Here is an 18,435-nt window from a genome sequence, read left to right as displayed (position 1 = left end):
TCTCTGTAAACAGCGGTGGAGTAACAGCAGCGCAGCAACACAACACCACACATCTATATTTATGGGGGGGGCTCTGGACTCCCTCACACTGGGCTCTCTGCTCCACAACAGCAAAGCGGCGCTCTCGGTACTACGGTGAAAACAAATGGATAGAGGGGGAAAGTCTGCCAGTCATCAAAGGATGTTTTCAACCAAAAGTATCTCAAGCTCTTCAAACCATAAACCAGAACAGTTTCAGTTTCTTTTTCATTCCTTCATTTTCTAAAGTCCCACTTTACAACACTGTAACACCTTCAAGCTGGATGTGTTATATCCAGTTCACTTATCTACAATTATCAGGAATGTTTCACATTTCTACTTGGACCACAGTAACAATCCTTTAAATGTACCTTTCAAGTCGTCTTTTCTTAAATCCATCATTTATTTGAATGTCAGTCCTGTCAAGTTATTGTTTCTACATTCCAAACGGGCCACGAGTGAAATTACATGTGACTGAAGCTCATGGCGAGAAAGCACAGAGGAGCTGCGTCTGATTACAAATTCAGTGGAAGACAGAGAGAAAAAGATGTAACCGAGGAAGATAAGATGACAATACAAGACAAAAGCAAACACGCAAAGAGAGGAGAGATGACAAGGGAGGACACGAGGAGGAGGGATGGAGGAAGGTCTGAAACTACTGCTGAGACAGAGAGAAAAACTGTGTGTGAGTGTGTGTGAGTGTGTGTGTGAGAGAGATGAAAGGCCAGCAAAATACCACTGGGCAGCTGGAGCAAATCCAAGAGGCCAACTAGGACCACACACACACACACACACACACACACACACACACACACACACACACACACACACACACACACACACACACACACACACACACACACACACACACACACACACACACACACACACACACACACAGAAATTCTTTTCCTCTGCTCCGTGACAGCAATCGTTTTGACAACAGCTGAGATTTACATATTTATAAACTGCTATTAGATTTGTCCTCTTATTCTGAGACATTTAATTAACCAGGTAACTATGCAGAGAGACGGGTGTGTGTGTGTGTGTGTGTGTGTGTGTGTGTGTGTGTGTGTGGGGGGGGGGGGGGGGGGGGGGGGGGGGGGGGGCTTTATACCGTCCAAATTACTGGATAATTGTATTTCTGCTTTGTTATTTAAATCTTTTAATGCACTGGAAACATTGTTCCTGAAACGTTTGTGCCAATAAAGCCCCTCTGTGCTCTACTGTACTCTACTGTACTGTGCTCTACTGCCAGAATTTATATCTATCTATTTACTGCATTGTATTGTATTGTACTGTATTGCATTGTACTGCATTGTATTGCATTGTATTGTACTGTATTATATTGTATTGTACTGTATTATATTGTATTGTATTGTATTGTATTGTATTATATAGTATTACATTGTATTGTATAGGATCGGATTAGATTGAGATCATGTGCTGTATTTTGAGGTTGAGGTTGAGGTTTGAGGTCTGAAGTGTCACATGTAAACGTCTGTGTGAGTTTTTTTTAGAAACGCAGTATCGTCTGTCATCAGGTGGCAGTGTGGACAAGCTGTGCGTGGCGGCAGCACCATCACGGTTCTGGCACGTACCATTCTGCAGGTCCAGGATGTGATGTTTGTCCAGCGTCCATCCTCCCATGTTGGACGCGTCCAGCTCGTAGCCTTGTAAGATGGCCGTTCTCTTCTCCCACAGGATGAGGTCCAGGCAGGACTCGTACTCGAACCCCACCGACACTATTGGACACACACACAGTTATTATCACGCCTCCTCCCTATGACTGTGCTCATGTTCAAACTAAACCGAGCGGGCACCTTTCTGTGATTCAGACCAAATCCAGCAGACGACAAAAACACAGTCAGTTAACCTCCATCTGTCTGGTTCTGTAACATGCACCGACTCCTGCTGCTGCCTCACAGGTGGAGGGAGGGAGGGGGGGAGGGAGGGAGGGCTATATCTCACAGTACTTAGTATTTACTAGGTACAGTCCAATGAGCTGACTGGGGGGAGCAGAGGAGGGCTGCTATGGTTGTGCCTTGTGTCCGCCTCTTTTACCTGCTTGGTCCCTGCCTCTCTGATAAACGTCTGGCACTGAGTAAGACGAGGGGAGCTCTGTATTCTCCTCTATGTTTGATAAAAATACTGACTTTAGCAGCTTCAAGGTCTGCTCAGCCTGAGTAAACCTGTTTGTTAAAGGTAAAACAACACAGGTCTCTCATATCTATTTGCATAAACGCATGGTGCCCCTATCATTTAATCTGTGAATCTCTTCATGTCTCATATGCACACGTGTGCAGGCTCTCAGGGCCGTCATCAGGGCCCGTCCACAGTGGGATTATTTGTCAGTGTCACCCAGTGCGTTACTGTAATCGCCGAGGTTTGTTTGAGTTAACCTCACGTAATGCATGCCTTATTTGGCTGCTCACTGTCAAGGACCGCAGATCTGCCCCCCTCCCCCCGACATAGATCATCTGTCCTGCTGTGTGTTATTAATCACTGTCTGGGACATTCATTCACGCTGCCTCCAAACTCCATCTTAAAGAGGTCTGTAGTTTACATGACACACTCATAGTTACTGACCGACTACACAGAAAGTCGGTCCTTTAAGCCAGAAAATGAAGAAAAGCAAAACATTTTCCAGATGAAAGCACAGCCGGAGACTATAAGCTGTGACACCCTGAGTTCACAGTGTAGAACCGTCTTAAAGTGTCTCTCTTGCTCAGACTCCATGCTTTATTGTATTTTGTACGCCACATCAGACCATTTCCACTTCTTCATTTATCAACTCACCTACACCGTTTGGTCTAACCAAAACTGAAGCCGATCTAACTTCAACTTTCAAATTGAGCTACAGATGCAGGTGAGCGCTTCCACTTTGTGTCTCAGCTCCAGTTTTAACACTTGCCACACACACACACACACTCCAAATATTCTTGTGGTTATGCTACCTTATTATAACTTATGAGCACCATTTTCAGTGGTGTTAGAAAACATGGCAGTAAATCGTCTTTATGTTCAGTCCATTAAGCCGGGCTACCATTAGTAATAACTCACTGAGGAGTATGTCTGCAGGACTTGTCCCTCATAAAGGTGTCAGAGGGGTTAGCATGCCCATTATGTCCACGCCATTTCCCTGTCAAAGCCTTTCTGCAAAACCTATTTGAACTTAGCTGTAGCTGTCTGCAGCTTTATGTATGATCAGGAGAAGTGAGCCCCTCCTCTCACAGGCACTGGGCCCAGACTCTGTCTGTCAGAGCACAGCAAGAGTTATTGTGTGTTGCACTGCTACGATTTCATTGTTGTGCATATTATTATTCCGAAGCTTTCCACAGTGTCTTGTTACTTCCACCCCTCAGTAACAGAGAGGGAAACAGTCACAGTGAGGAGGATAACACGGCGCTTCAGACTTATTCTCCTGATTTCACGGTGAATCTGCGGTCAGAGAAATCTCAAATCGTTCAGGTCTAGCTGCTCAGAGGACCAGGAAGAAGAGAAATACATTGGTAAATAATGAAATGGATCCACAAATGTGAGGCTTCAGTATCACAGCGAATTAGTGAGGACACCAGCCCCCTGCTTCAGAGGTACTGTCAGCATGGTGTTACACCTGCTTTAACACAGGAGCACAGACACATGGCCGCGCTGTGAGCAGCAGAGAACATGTGAACACCTGCAGACTGGTTGTGTTTTCTAAAAAGTAGATCCACCAGGCGACAGATCAGGGCGGAGTTATCTCTGGCTGAAACCACATTCTTTCTTCACTTCATATTTTGCAAAAGCTGAGGTGATTAAAAACTCTTGTTGCAGTGGCAACAAGCTCCATTAGTTTCTTCTAAAGCTCTCGGCCACTGATTGTCCAGAGTGGGCTGCCACTCATTTCCTGACACACCGAACCACCCCCACTGCTCAGTGCGAACTGCGAACGCAGGTACGCAGGAAGTGCAAAGGAACAACTGCATCATATTAGTAGCTGCGCAGTGCAGCGACAGCTTTCACAGCACTGTTGGTCACTGAGCAAGCAGCATCTTCATCAGCAGCTTTTTATGACGGCTGGAGTGTTACTGTCCAAAGATTCAAACCAGTGACCTTCTGATCACAGAACCACTAAACCTCCATGCTGCTGCCCCCAGTCTTTCATTTAAAAGCAGCACAAAGTGAGTTAAATGTCCACAAGGTTTGAAATGAAAGCCGGTGTCCACAGTAGCATCAAACTCACCCACTGCCTCAGAGAGTCCAAAGACACGCTGGCCATAGGCGTCCGTCTTGTCCCAGATGAAGGTGTAGGACAGATTTGGTTGGGCGGGGAACCATTTCTGGAAAAGGCGACCAACCACTGCCACCATCAGATGGACCTGGACACACAGCAGCAGACACAGGGGTCACTACATCTGCTCCGCTCATACGGGCCCATGCTGTTGGTGGTCAGCATGCTGTGCAGTAACAGTATCACTGGGGATGAAATGTACGTGATATTATACCATAATACATGTCTGACCTTCATCAGGTTGAAAGGTATTGATGACTGTGTCATGGTGACTTTGAGGACTGGTTTGTATCCTGCAGCCCTGGAGCTCAGGTAGACCAGGTTTAGATCACTGCCTGGTATTGACGTTTCTTCTTGTAAAACCTGCAGAGGGACAAAACCATACAGAAAACACGTCAGCACCTAATACTTCACTTTGTAGGGAAGCGTCTGCTACCTGGCACAAACCTTCATATGGCCGCTCACAATTTCTGCATTGAGACAAGCATCAAACCTCCTGGGCCCATGTTGAACACCAGGGCCACTTTCCCACTCAGTGCACTGACAATTGTATTGAATTTCTTGGTGATCCACTACTTGCTTCATTTTATCTGTGTGTAAAACTATACACGACCATATCTATGTGTGTGTGTGTGTGTGTGTTGCAGCAGAAAGATGCTCTAATTTCACTCCTAACACACAGACGCCATGCACAGCACAATGACGGCTATTGTTTTTGTACTTTCGGACGTAGTTCCTAGGACTTACGATAGTGACATTGCTTCAATGTCGGGGCAAAGAGCCGCAGCAGTCCGACGATCAGACAGACTGTAAACTGGCCCGTTGAACAGTTTCAGATTTAATGTCACAATCTGTCAGGTCACAGCAGGTCAGAGCTGAAGCAGCAAGTCATTCTGGGAACTGTGACGGGTGTTGATCATTTGTGATGTTGTTTTATTACACATTTGTAATAATTCAGTGAGAATTCTGCTGTACACACGTCTGATCAACTCGATGCTCCCTTCACATCTTTTAGGGACGTTCCTGTGCTCCCACATCTACATCTGAGCCGAGGACAACATCATCATCACCTGTGGCAATGATGGTAGAACTGCTGCTACTACTGCTGCTGCTACATCCTCACAGTAACTCCCATAGTTGGTTTGACATAGAAGTTAGCTTAGAAAGAAGAAAAGCAAAGGAAGAGCTCTGATGAAGAAAAGAAGAATTTAAAAACACACACACACACACACACACACACACATGTATTCAGCTCCTCAGGGAATGATCCATTTGGACTGTTCCGGTGTTATATTTTTCAACTGCACTATTGCCTTTTCATTAGCCCGACATTTAGTGTTCATTACAGATCCATTACATCCCCTTTAAGGCTGCCCTTTTCACTGCCCTCCTCTCTAATGGACTCAGCTCCACCAACAGCTAAGTAGTGGCTTTCCATTCGCTCTCTTTTCATCTGCACTCACACACACACACACATACACACACACGCGCACACACACACACACACACACGCTTGTCAAATAAAAAAATAATTATGGAGTGCTGGTTCAGGGTTGTAAAAATATAAAAACACACATGGCGTTTTGTCATCTGTTTCATTTCCTCTGTGGACTGGTTAACACAATGTGACGATAAAGAACCACACACACACACACACACACACACACACACACACACACACACCTCCACTTCTCTTTGAATTCCACTCTCCGAGTCTCTCTTGCACGCACACAGCCAATATACCTCTTTCTTCCTCTCTTTCTTTCCCTTTCTCTTACACATAACACACACACACACACACACACACACACACACACACACACACACACACACACACACACACACACACACCACACAAAGATAACACAGCGTAATGTGTGTGCAATTACAGCATTCCTCCATGACGGGCCTCAGCTGCCGGCCAAGAGAAACGTGTTATTAGGCTTATAGGCAATCAGTGGCAGGACACAGGGTGGGGCTGTGTGTGTCTGTGTGTGTGTGTGTGTGTGTGTGTGTGTGTGTGTGTGTGTGTGGTGCATACACCGCTGGTTTCCTATAAAAACAACCACTCTAGAGCCACAGCTCTATGGGTGTGTGTGTGTGTGTGTGTGTGTGTCTATTCCTGTCTGTCTGTCCAGGATATAAACCTGCTAAATGTGCTAGCGTTTAGCTGTTTCTCTGACAGTTAGTTCCATGAACTCCGTCTCATATCAGCTGTGTTAACATGAGCAGTTTATAGAAAGGAAACAACAAGAAATGATCTCTCTTTTCATTTCTCTGAACTTTCCTTTGGACCCGACAATACCTTTTTCCTGTTTCAACCAAAGAAAGGGGTTCAGCTCTTTCTTTCTGTAATTCGTCATCAATGGCACAGTTTTCTTGGTGTGTGTGTGTGTGTGTGTGTGTGTGTGTGTATAATGTCTGACAACTTGACATTTCCAAAGATCCAAAACCCAAAGATTTTTTACTCCGAACTCATTTTCCCATGTCTGTCTTCATTTTCTTAACCGTGCTCATTCTCAGAAGATTTCTGTGATTTACGTTGAGCTGTGAGAGACAGAAACACATTCTACACATGCTGGTATGTATAATCTATTATACACTGCTCACAAAATGTTAGGGATATTCAGCTTTCAGGTGAAATCTATGGAAAATGTAAACAGTGAATGCTACAGTGATATTATATCATGAAAGTAGGACATTTAAGTAGAAGCATGCAATGGTCATTTTATTCATCTTAAACAATGTATTGAAAGAAAATCTACCAACAGTGGTAGGTATACCACAACAAAACATGTTCAGTGTCTCAATAAATTGGGACGTGGCCAAAGGACGTCCACTCCTCTCCTTTCTGTGACTCTTCCAGTCTCTGTATCACTGTTCCAACCTCCTGATGACACTCTGTGACCCTCTAAGCTCAGTGAACACCTCCGTCTGAGGACTTCCTGTTTGAAGCCTCCAGTGTTGAGGTGCTGCTGATCAACTGTTAGGTGTCGTCTTGGTCTCATGATGTCAGAATGTGAACAGCAGGATGAGGAGGACTGTTTAAATACCAATTCTAACTGAAGCAGGAAATGTATTGGTGGATTCATGGATCAAACCTGTTGTGAATGTTGCTGTTAAGCTTCTTGTTAGAGAACAGCAGCTGGTGCAGAAAGTACTGAAACACTGAACAGTTGGACATGTGCATTCAAAGGTTTAGAGAAGGTCACATTAAGTTCACCTGGAAAGGTTAGAATGCATTTTAGGTTCATCCTGAAACTTCACCTGAAAGCTGGATATCCCTAACTCTTTGTGAGTAGTGTATGTTGAAAACCTTTGGTGAACAGGGAGGAACATGAGAAACCAATCAGTGCATGCGCCGCACTGTCGGCCATGAATGAATCATGGACTGTGGAATGCTCCATAAGCTGCTATTTCCTCTCTTTAAATACAGACGAGAAAGTGAGCTGCTGGTTTCCAGCTTTGTACACTATGTAGTTTTTATGGGAAAAAAGTCCAAATGTTTTGGGACCACAGTTCCCATAATTCCTTGGGGCGATGTAAACATAAAGTCTAATGTTGCCATGGATTCAGTCAGTTTCACTGTGGCTACAGCTTCAGCCCTGTTACTTTAGCCAACATGCCTTTACATTCTGCCTCAGTGACACCATTAAGCCAGTTTCAATAGCTAGGACGGATTTACTCGATGAAGAAAACAAAGAAGGCCGGTTCTCACATTAATGTAAAGCACTTTGAGTTGAATGAAATGGGCCAGATAAATAAAGCTGCCATTGTCATTATGAGGAGTGTCTGTTCTACACAAATAAAGAAGTATTTTAATGAACATTTATTTGTGGAAGACACAGAGTTACTGATATGTGTTTCTAGATTGAGGATGAAATCTTATCAATGCTGATATTTTCAGATCAGATCTGATTCCCATTAAAAGCAGAAATCCTGGCGTCCCCGTGGTGTGTCTTACCTGTGTTTCAGGTATGATGGGGCCATCCTCAGGTGAACGTCTGTAAAACGTAGACAGGGGAGAGGCGACAATGACAGGACTGGGTCTGATGAAGCCACTCAGGTCACAGCTGGGAATGTCATTCTCCTCCTGAAACAGGACACGACGTCGCCCAGTTAGTCTCCTCTCTCCCTGATCACGTCACTGCTCGCTCAGATCGCGTGGAGGTCGCGAGGGACGGTTAACCAGAGCAACGCTAAAGTCATCCTGCTCCACGTGCTGATCGAGTAATGATGTCACTAACAAACCTCAACCTTCATAATGGTGATTAAAGCAGAACACATAACACTAGTGTCGGTCATCAGCCGTGACCCCATGATGAGGCCGCTCACCTTCTTCATCACCAGCGTGTCCATCACATAGAAGACGTTCCACGGCACCCACACCGTCCTGTACTGAGTGAGGAACGGAGCGCGCTCAAAACTCAACGTCAGGGATGCCCCCCCATTGGAAAGGAGATCGAACCTGCAGCACATTAGTGACAAACCAACAAATCAGCAGTGAAAGCGTTAGAAACCCGTGCTGTCAGCTGGAGGACCAGTGAAGAAAACTACAGCGGCTAAACGGTGACGATATGACGAGTCGTGTTCAGCCACCACCTCCTGAAGCACGTAGCGGGGGCTGTGCCCTCAGGGGCGGTGCGCTGAGCTGCCTCCTCACCGCTGAACTGTAGAGCTTCATTTAAATTCTACCAGCGTGTTTGGGCATCTGTGAATTTCCAGGCGGTTCAAGAGTGAACACTGTGTGTGTGTATCATTACACATCCGTATGTAGGTGAGTGTGTGTGAGCTTATGTTTGTGTTTATCCTTTGTTCTCGGTTTCAGTGTGTGTGTGTGTGTGTGTGTGTGTGTGCGTTCTGCAGTGATTGATGCATCCTTGTGAATCCAATGCATTTTAAAAGAGTCTCTGCTCCCTCACACATTCACACCTCTCTAGCTGACGATGTTGAGATTGAGGATGGAAGATGGAGTGGACACGTGTGATTTTAGCGCTCTGCCTCTGTTTGGCTTTTCATCGGGTGTTTGAAGCCGGTCGTCAGGTGCCGTATGTGTTTCTGACGGAGCCTCCTGCACTCTCAGGTGGAGACCGAAGCTACTCCAGGCGTGTTTGCTGTACTGGCGCGTTTCACAGGGGGGGCCAGATGCGGCCTCTGCTGGGGTGTTGGGTCATGATGAATTCATTTACTTTTAATTTAGTTTACAAACTCAGAGAATGAAATATGTCAGTGAAAAAAGGTTGTTTAGGGAAGGTAACACTAAGCTACTACACACTCTCCTCAGGTTCATCATTTTTCTCTGAACACGAAAAGAGTCAGTGGACATTCTGAGCCTTAATGTCATTCTCTCTTATGGAATGAATAAACTTAGATTTCGCTTCCTTCCCATCATGCCACAAGTTAGCAAGCCCACACCTAAGCCCATATTTTAGCATGACCGATCAACTATCACTGGAGGAAAGAGTGCAGGGCATTAATTCCACCACTTCTGGTTTTACTATGTGACTATGACACAGAAAACTGCGTCCAGTGTCCGTGACAAAGTAGAGGAACATCACTGAGTGTGACACTGACTTGATAAGAAGAAATGATTCAGTTAAAACCTCCTTCTGCATGTGAATCCAGCACACAGTGAGGTGCGGTGCGTTTAGTCTAAACTAGTGTAGACAATGACGGGGACCAGGCAGCCTTGGACTCATAATCTCTCTCAGGTGGCCTGTTTGTCTCTGATAGCTCTTTGTTCCACCAACATCGTTTCTCAAGTTCACTTAGTGAACTCAGAAGACATGACATCAACTTCAAGAAATAAAGGAAGCATCAGCTGAAACACGTTGGCTAAAGAAAACAGAAGGTGTACGAGTGTATACACACATGCCGTCCTTGCGCGTTACAGTGTATCCATGTTCAGGGTAGTGGACAAACGTCACGTTGACTCCAATCAGAGGCGTTCCATCAGCAGTCAACACCTGACCTCGAATTATGGACACCAGGCTGGGGGAGAGAGACAGAGAGATGGTAGAGAGTGGTTATTGTTATTAAGGCTGCACTACGCAGCATTTACAACATAAATGACCTTAGATGTGACTGTAATTCAATGAGCTGTCGAGGACAGAAAACACCCTGCGGTGCCTTCAACCGGAGTCCCTGTGGTTGGGAAAAATCAGCGCTGGAAATTGTCTTGGGCCAGACATACAGTAACACACACACACCCCCGCCTGCCCTCATCTGTGTTACTCCCTGTGAGGGGAGCTGCAGAGGGCACTGAGGCATCTCGTGAAACAACAACTGTGGTGGTAACTGCTGACTGTGGGAGTGGGGGCACTGTAATGGGGCGCTGATGTTACTACAGCACCCCCGGCATGTCTGCACCGCTTTCAGAGCCTCATTCAAGTGAAACTGATGATGCCATTGAAGTGACTCTTTTTCCTCTCCTTATCATCATGTGGTACAGATGTTATGTTATGTTGCACAGATGTACTGAACAGCAACAGCTTTCCTGTTTCGGTCGCTAACCAGACTCCCTTGGTCTCCTGCATATGTCGAAGGAGGGCACAACCATTTCTGACGTTATGTTCTCATTCACACCTCCTTGCTTGGGTTGTCTGTCCATGTAAATGACACGTATGCTGCTTTAGAGATTCGTCCAAAGATCTCATCATATTTCATGGTGACTATAACAGAGGCTTTTGTGTTCCATGTCCACATCAGTCAGGACTGTCAGGACAGCTCAAAAAGGGAAATTATCTAGTGTACTCACGAGGAAGAAGAAGGAGAAGGAACAGTGTTTAGACACCCGTCGACCTCTGAGACACCAAAGAAGTGAAAGAAGAGACTTGTGAGGTCAGGTGACTCGTGAAATCAAGTCAGAGTTTATCGCAGCTTTTACAGCCTAAAGAGAGAAGTATTCCCAACCCACAGCAGAATTAAAATCAAATATCTCAAATAAAATACAATTACATGTATTGATTAGCTCTGGTCAGTGAGGAACTCTCACCTCGTCAGATCTAGACTTCAGAGGCTGGCTCACATTCAGCTTTTCCATCTGACCAGAATCCACCTCATTTAGCAAACAAACCACACAAGAATATCAGTGCTGGCTAAAGAAACACGATCCCAGTGCCATGTCCGTTTTTTCTTCTGCCCCAAATGAACCCCCTCGCACTGATCTGGACAAACAGAGCTCAGGCCACTTGTTCTACAATGACACTTTGTTTGCAGTGTGTAGTTTCCCGCTCTCAGCCCACCTGTTATCACAGCACAGTCAGGCAGAGAGCACGAGCGGTCAGACGGGGTGGACGTCCTCTCATGATTAAATGTCGACGGTGTTACTCTGTGTAACAGTCGGCTCTGATAAAGGTGCCTTTACGATGCACTGCATGTGATTACGTCCTGTCTGCTCTGTTTGTGCACAGAACATTCACAGAGACAGTTCTCTGTTTACAAGGGGTAGAATAACTCGCAGTCACATTGTCGCGATAGCTTATACTGTGTGTGGACATTTTCACTACTGAGGAATAACAGCAAAATCACTGTCTACAGGTAAATGTGTATCAAAGTAAATGTACTCACTATGCAACATGTTTGCTGCATTTAAACCTTAACTAATGTCATGGAGGCCTATTGCTGGGTGGTTCAAATTACTGTATTTCATACCCTTATCATAGTTTTAAAATATCCACCTCCAAAGTAACTACTAAGTTATCCTTCCAAGGTCATTACCACTGAGAGCTCTGTGATGATGACCAGCCGTCCCTCACTGCCAGCACCCCCGTGCCAGCCCACTCCTGCAGAGTCATCGAAATCACAACCCTTAACCCAACCCTAACCTAACCCTAAACCTAACCCTAACCTAACCCTAAACCTAACCCCTAACCTTAACAACAACAACAACAAACCACTCAAACAACTCGTGCGGGCACATCATAGAGATGATGTCGGTGGGAAAGTCATTTAGATCTGTTCTCCTGCAAAGTCAAATGTGTGCTGCTGCATACATGCATTCACGTCTGTCTCCCTCTGCTAGTATGATGAGTTTGTCTCAGCTCTAGGAAACATTGAAACATAATTTAACGTGTAAAAGTGCCATTTCAAAACGCTCTTCCACTGCTCGCACACACACACACACACACACACACACAGACACACACACACACACACAGACACACACACACACACACACACACACACACACAAACAAACACTGTTTTCAGGTCTAATAAAACATTTTTATTATAAGGTTGCAGGGCCATTCCATTATGGAAATACGGGACGTTTTTATTACGGGGTTGCAGCCCTCTGAAACATTCAGGCCAGCATTAAAAATATGACAAAAGCAGAAAAATGGAAGAACAGAATTGCTGTCATGTTTCTTCCCTGTCAGTAGCTCTGCTTTCCTCTCTCTATATTTTGCAGACTGCCACTCTCTTTTTTCTCTTATCATATTTAATGAATGTTATGTCTGAGATAGATGTGGGCAGAAATGGCTTTTGGAAAATTGGCAGACCTGAAGTCTCAGTATTGAGATCTCTCTCTCACTCCCCATTTCTTTGTTCTATTCATCCTGACAGAAAGCCAACCTGCTGCTGGTCGTATGATGGCAAATAAAAGTAGGGTAAGCTATGACCTGCAGGCAGAGGCATTATGAGTCAAGCAATCGCAGCTGTAGAAAGAAACCAGTGAAAAAAATCGGAATAGACACAAATTATCAGTGATCCCACTATAATGAAAAACAACAGTGTTTGTGCAGAAGAACAGGAAGTCATTTCAGCCTTTCTTTAAAGAGCTGTGCAGAAGCTCTTGCTCCTCTGTGTAGGGAAAGACTTTCATAACAGATGTCTGAAACTGAGCCTTCATACTTCATACTGAGGGAAGTAATACTTGGATAATAAAAAATGAAGGATGTCTTCTTTGTAGTAGGACATCACTCCCGGTGGTTTCGATTATGTTTCACTCATCATCGTAATCACTGACACATGTATTAAAACCCTCGGTTTAGCCCAGTTGAAGCCGCTATGTCTATGTGGAAGAACAGGTGAGCGCATCCAATATGTCCGGAGTCGCTGCCTGTGCTGGAAAAGCTGAGCTGAAAGAATAGCTCAGCAAAATCGAGTAGATGTTTACCACAAACCTGTACTCTTATCTCCAGGTGCGCAGCTTGAACTGCACGACTAAACAGTGGATTTGTTAACAACCTGTCTGACCACTCGTGTTGCTGTACGCTCAGCATTCAGCAGAAAAAAACCCCAGAGACAGATAGAGACAGGATTACCTTTTATTGAACGGGCTGTCTCCAGCGATGACGTGCGTAGATTCAGGACCGACTAAGAAGTGAATGCGCTGGTGGAAAGACCTGGCAGCCTGCGGAAAATCCAAAGGAATCAGTGTACAGACAAGACCTCTCTGGTATCTGGACCTGGTACTCCAGACTGAACAGGGATGCCAGTTTGTACCATGAAAAGACAGATATATTCTTTTTTTTTGACTTCATTTCTGATGGGAGTCCCTTACTTGCTGAGGAGCTAATGAGGCCGGAGACTGGCTGAGCACCTCCCCTGGGTCCGGTGATCCTTTGCAGTACTGCTGGTTCTGACAGGACGGCTGCAGACAGCAGTCTGGATCCATACAGTCAGCCAGGCCATCTGAAACACACAGCACCTGATCAGCACCTGAGATGAATGATGGAGCAAAGGGAGATGAAGGGATGAAAGGACATGGATGGGGGGAGGGATGAGGGGGCAACTGAGGGATTAAGAGGCAACAAGGGGTGATGGGGAGGATTAAGGATAAACAACGCAGTGATGACAAAGGAATGCAGGAATGAGTACGGATGGTGGGATGGAAGAGAGAGAAAAAGATGGAGGGTGGCCACTTATATCGTCTATAACTGGAGGACAAGGGAGATGCTGTGTGAGCTGAGGGAGACACAGGAGGGCGTCTGAGGGTGGGCTGAATAAAAAATGGAGGAGATGGAGGGAATATAATGAAAAGGAAAAATAAAGAGTAGAGAACTGAATAAACAGAAGAGGATGGACAGATACAAAGTAGTATCAGATAGGACAAGAAGACAGTTTCCTTGCTCTCTGGCATTTGTGATGAGGCGGAAAAGGAAGAATGGATGAATGGAGGAAAAGTGGAGTGGTGGAGTAGGACCGGTGTGAGAGCAGAGTGTGTCTGGTGGGTGCTGCCAAGAAGAATGAAGTCAGAGCTACGGAGGGAGGGAGACGGATGGACGGCTGCAATGATGAGAAGCAGGAGCGAAACGACAGAAAGAGACAGATTAGGAAAGGAGGGATGAGGGAGGGACAGGAAGCAGGGGAAGAGGAGTGGAGTGGAGAGACAGATGGAGAGATGGAGGGATGGAAGGAGGTGTGCACGGTAATAAAATAGTGGCTGCCATTTGTCTCTGTTAGTTTATAAAAGCCAGTTGTACATCTGGTGAACAGACACCAGGGACTGACACACACACACACACACACACACACACACACACACACACACACACACACACACACACACACACACACACACACACACACACACACACACACACACACACACACACACACACACACACACACACACACACACACACACACACACACACACACAGAGAAAATAAGCCGTCCTCTCCCTGACTCGTCCGTCTTGTTTTCTCTTCTGTCTCATCTTCCTCCCTCTCCACCTTTCCAATAATCACGCTGCGCTCATTAAAGCTGCTTTGTTGCTGTGGTCAGATCTCTGTCTGCTGAGAGCTCATGTTTTCTGCTGTCAACAGATCAGTTTTTACTTTCACTACTTCCGTGCTATTTTTGATTTCCAAAGTTAGTTAGCATTTCCACTACAGCAGAGTTCTGCAGCTTCTGTTTTTAAAGACTGCACCGGCGCCTTTTGAACACTGCTGCTCACATATAAAGATCCGATCCAAACTGGTGCTCGGCAGCCTTTCCGCTCCACGGCCACATCAACATTAAGACTGCATGCTGTGCAGCCTGCCTGGCAGCTGAGGAGCTGCCGTGTGGACATACACTTTGGTCTACTGGAAGTTTCCACCACGGCAGGTAGCAGCAGAGCAGCCGCCTCCTCATTCACACTCATGCTGCTCATTCCTTTTAGATTAAGAGCCTCAGTGGAGCCCCAGTTGTACTGGATGTTGGAAGCTGATAACGACATCGATATTTGACAGGTTAAAAACAGATAATGACACGTTGGCTCTTCTGTGTAACATTTTGAGTTTGGTGAATGGTCTGTGTTTGTTACTTTTGAGGCTTTTCACTTGTCTCCATTTCTCAAAGTACCTTTGGCTGTTTTTTTTATCCGAGATAAGCTGACGTCTTCGCTGATATATATCTGGCTGCTTTAGGTGGGTCCTTCAGTACTTGCTATAACTTCTAACACAGGCCAGACAGCATACTTGAGGCACATGTCACATAGGAATCTGGTACAGAGCTTTAAATGCTGCTGTAGTAAGTTAACATTGTACGTTTCAAACTACACTATGAGTAACAAATGGATGCACAGATTATGTGGAGAACACAAAGGTTTGGCTAACAGATTAAATGCAACTGACTTTCACATGAATCCTCGCCGTCTTTCCACAGCATTCTCAGATTGAATATTTTTCATTGCCCCGTGTTTGTCTATCCATCACCATAGCAACAATTAAGCCCGTTTATCTCTTTAACCATCTATCTGTGCACTCATGTGGTGTACGTGGACAAATATACCTCCTTCATTGTCCTTGCCATCGGTACACAGCGTTTCCATGGGTACGTGACACCCGGCCCCTCTCCATCCTGATTGGCAGATGCAGTGCCAGCCACTGGCCTCCAAAGTACATCGTCCGTTGTTGTTGCAGAGACCGGGACAACCCTCTGGGCACAGGGGACAAACACACAGTTAGAACAGCTAGAGCAGAGCATGTGAATGGGATGGGGTCACGGCTAGCCATCAGGGTGGGAAACAGTCTTCAACCAATATACGTCTTTGAAGGCAGGTGATGTTATGTTTGTACTGGAGCTCTGAAAGGTGGCAGCAGTTAACTGTTTTTACATCGGACCATTTTCATGCCAAATATCCACCATATTCTCTCTCTCTGCTTGGCAAAGCCTCTGAATCAGCACTGAGACCATCATGGGACATTAAATCTCCACATAAGTCAGAACCAGGGCCCACTGCAGGTCTGACACCCTGCTGAGTGACATCCTCCGACACCTCTTAAGTTATTTCTCAGTTCATCTGACAAAATAAAAAAAAAAAACAGACTATGATGTGGTCTATAAGAAATGGCCTCTAAGTCCATCAGTCTCACAAAAAGGGACTCGCTGAGTTAATTTGTCACAAATCTCGGTGAAAGTAAAACATGCAAGAGATGCACAAAAAGGATTGTAACTACTACACATTGTGTCAGCTGTTTGGTGGCCTGCGTGGACAGCTCTACAGATGACCGTCGAAGCCTTTCTATTCCATTAGAGGCACACAGGACCACCAAGTAAAGAAAGCAGCTGCAATGTGCAGAAGGGAACGTGGAGAACGGCCTCGAGCTGCTCAGCTCTGGGCACTCAGCGTGTGCTCTGGGAGATTTATGGAAAAAAAATCTGTGTGTATTAGTGCAGAAATAGTAGAAACAAATCTATTTTGAAAAACGCAATGACTATAAACCCAGAGTAAATATGAGAATCAGAAAAGTAATAGGAACAGATGTGTGTCATTGATTGTTACCATGGAAACAGCGAATGTGAATGCAAACCGAATCTCGGAGGAGGTGAGATTGCATACAAAGTCAATGGAAAGATGCTATTAGACTCAGATTTGCCGGAGGCAGCGAGAGCTGATGCATCTGTACAAGTTCAAAATGTTACAAGTTCAGGGGAAAATCCACACGTATCCTGGGGCTTCATGAACGTCTTCATAAATGTACAGATGTGAGAGGAAAAGGGAGAGAGTCGAGGGAAATAGCAGAAAGAAGTGCAGCTCTGAGTGACTGAGGTGTGCACAAACACGCTGAAACATCCCATCTCAACATCTCACACTGGTGCACCGGCTGAACACAGGCGGTCCTGCAGTCAACGTGAATGATAGAAGGCAAAAAGTCACTTTGCTTTCCATCATTTTAGCCTTAAAACGGTCCGTCTTTGTTTTTGTGTACATGTCGGACTCAAAGGCAGGAGGCGCCACTTATTTCAGCTGATTTTTTTGTTATATTTGTTGAACCTGACAGCAATCAATAAATCAAAGAGAAAAGAAATGTGGTACATGTGTTCCAGGGGTGGAATGGGCTGCCCTGCCTGGCTACCTGTCTGTACCTGTGCATGACTGGAGCCTTCCATAAGGCTAATGAGCTAATAAAGCTAGCTAGCCACTCCCACGAGAAGGCTCTGAGCCCCGTGAGCAAGAACTCCGAGCTAAAGCTAACCTTCTGTTCCTGACGGCTGTTTGCTTGTGTCTCTGTTGCTAAAAGGCTGAGAGTCAGCGGTTGTGTACAGAAAGAACAAAGAGATGACCGGAGCCAACGTCACAGACCCTGCCTTTAAGTTAGACCACTTCCTCCAAGATCCTCCAACGGTCTAGTGGTCATTTGTGGATCTGCAGCGTGATGTGTGAAGTTAAATTGACTGCATGCATCCTCCATGAATTATGCAGGCTTGTGCCAAACAGCAGTGTATCTTGCCGTTGGTGTGCGAGTGTGTGTGCCAAGGTTAGAGTGATCTGGAGATAAGCTGCAAATGAAAAATCAGCTCTCGAGTCACTTGAATACCTTTCACATAACACCTGGATGCAGATCCTGGAGTATTACTGTCCCGACGAGGTCCCGAGGCTATTTCAGAGGCTCCACAAAATGCTCAATATTTGTTTTTAGATCTTATGCCAAGAACAAACAGCGTTTAAATTCAAACCCATCACATGTCAGCACAAAATATGATCTGTCAGCAGCTCCAGTCCAAAAATACCTTCAGGAAGACTTCAAAGACCCGTATTGGTTTCATCCTGATGTGAATAGAGGATCTCGGCCCTGTGTGATGGGCCTTTCTCCAACAAATGGACTGACAGACTGAAGGACAGGTCGATAGACAAGGAAGACCAATACATTAGCCCACATGTGAGAGACACAGACTGACAGACAGACAGACAGTCAGCCTTCGGTGAGA

General features: G+C 45.5%; 1 protein-coding gene across 1 annotated transcript in view; it reads right to left on the bottom strand.

Moving 5' to 3' along the window:
* Positions 1 to 18,435, bottom strand: part of LOC139225662 (teneurin-3) — a 161,392-nt gene that overhangs the window by 45,155 nt on the left and 97,802 nt on the right. Inside the window, exons 14-22 of the mRNA XM_070856476.1 lie at positions 16,015 to 16,161; positions 13,799 to 13,929; positions 13,560 to 13,648; positions 10,163 to 10,282; positions 8,627 to 8,759; positions 8,256 to 8,384; positions 4,523 to 4,654; positions 4,244 to 4,379; positions 1,620 to 1,763 (exon numbers count right to left, since the gene is read on the bottom strand). Coding sequence (XP_070712577.1) covers positions 1,620 to 1,763; positions 4,244 to 4,379; positions 4,523 to 4,654; positions 8,256 to 8,384; positions 8,627 to 8,759; positions 10,163 to 10,282; positions 13,560 to 13,648; positions 13,799 to 13,929; positions 16,015 to 16,161 — 1,161 coding nt within the window. The remainder of the gene's footprint in view (positions 1 to 1,619; positions 1,764 to 4,243; positions 4,380 to 4,522; positions 4,655 to 8,255; positions 8,385 to 8,626; positions 8,760 to 10,162; positions 10,283 to 13,559; positions 13,649 to 13,798; positions 13,930 to 16,014; positions 16,162 to 18,435) is intronic.

Source organism: Pempheris klunzingeri, chromosome 3 (genome assembly GCF_042242105.1).
Source record: "Pempheris klunzingeri isolate RE-2024b chromosome 3, fPemKlu1.hap1, whole genome shotgun sequence".
In the NCBI taxonomy this organism is placed as follows: Eukaryota; Metazoa; Chordata; class Actinopteri; order Acropomatiformes; family Pempheridae; genus Pempheris; species Pempheris klunzingeri.
Note: the sequence above shows the minus strand (reverse complement) of the source record. Positions and strands in the feature narration are given on the sequence as shown.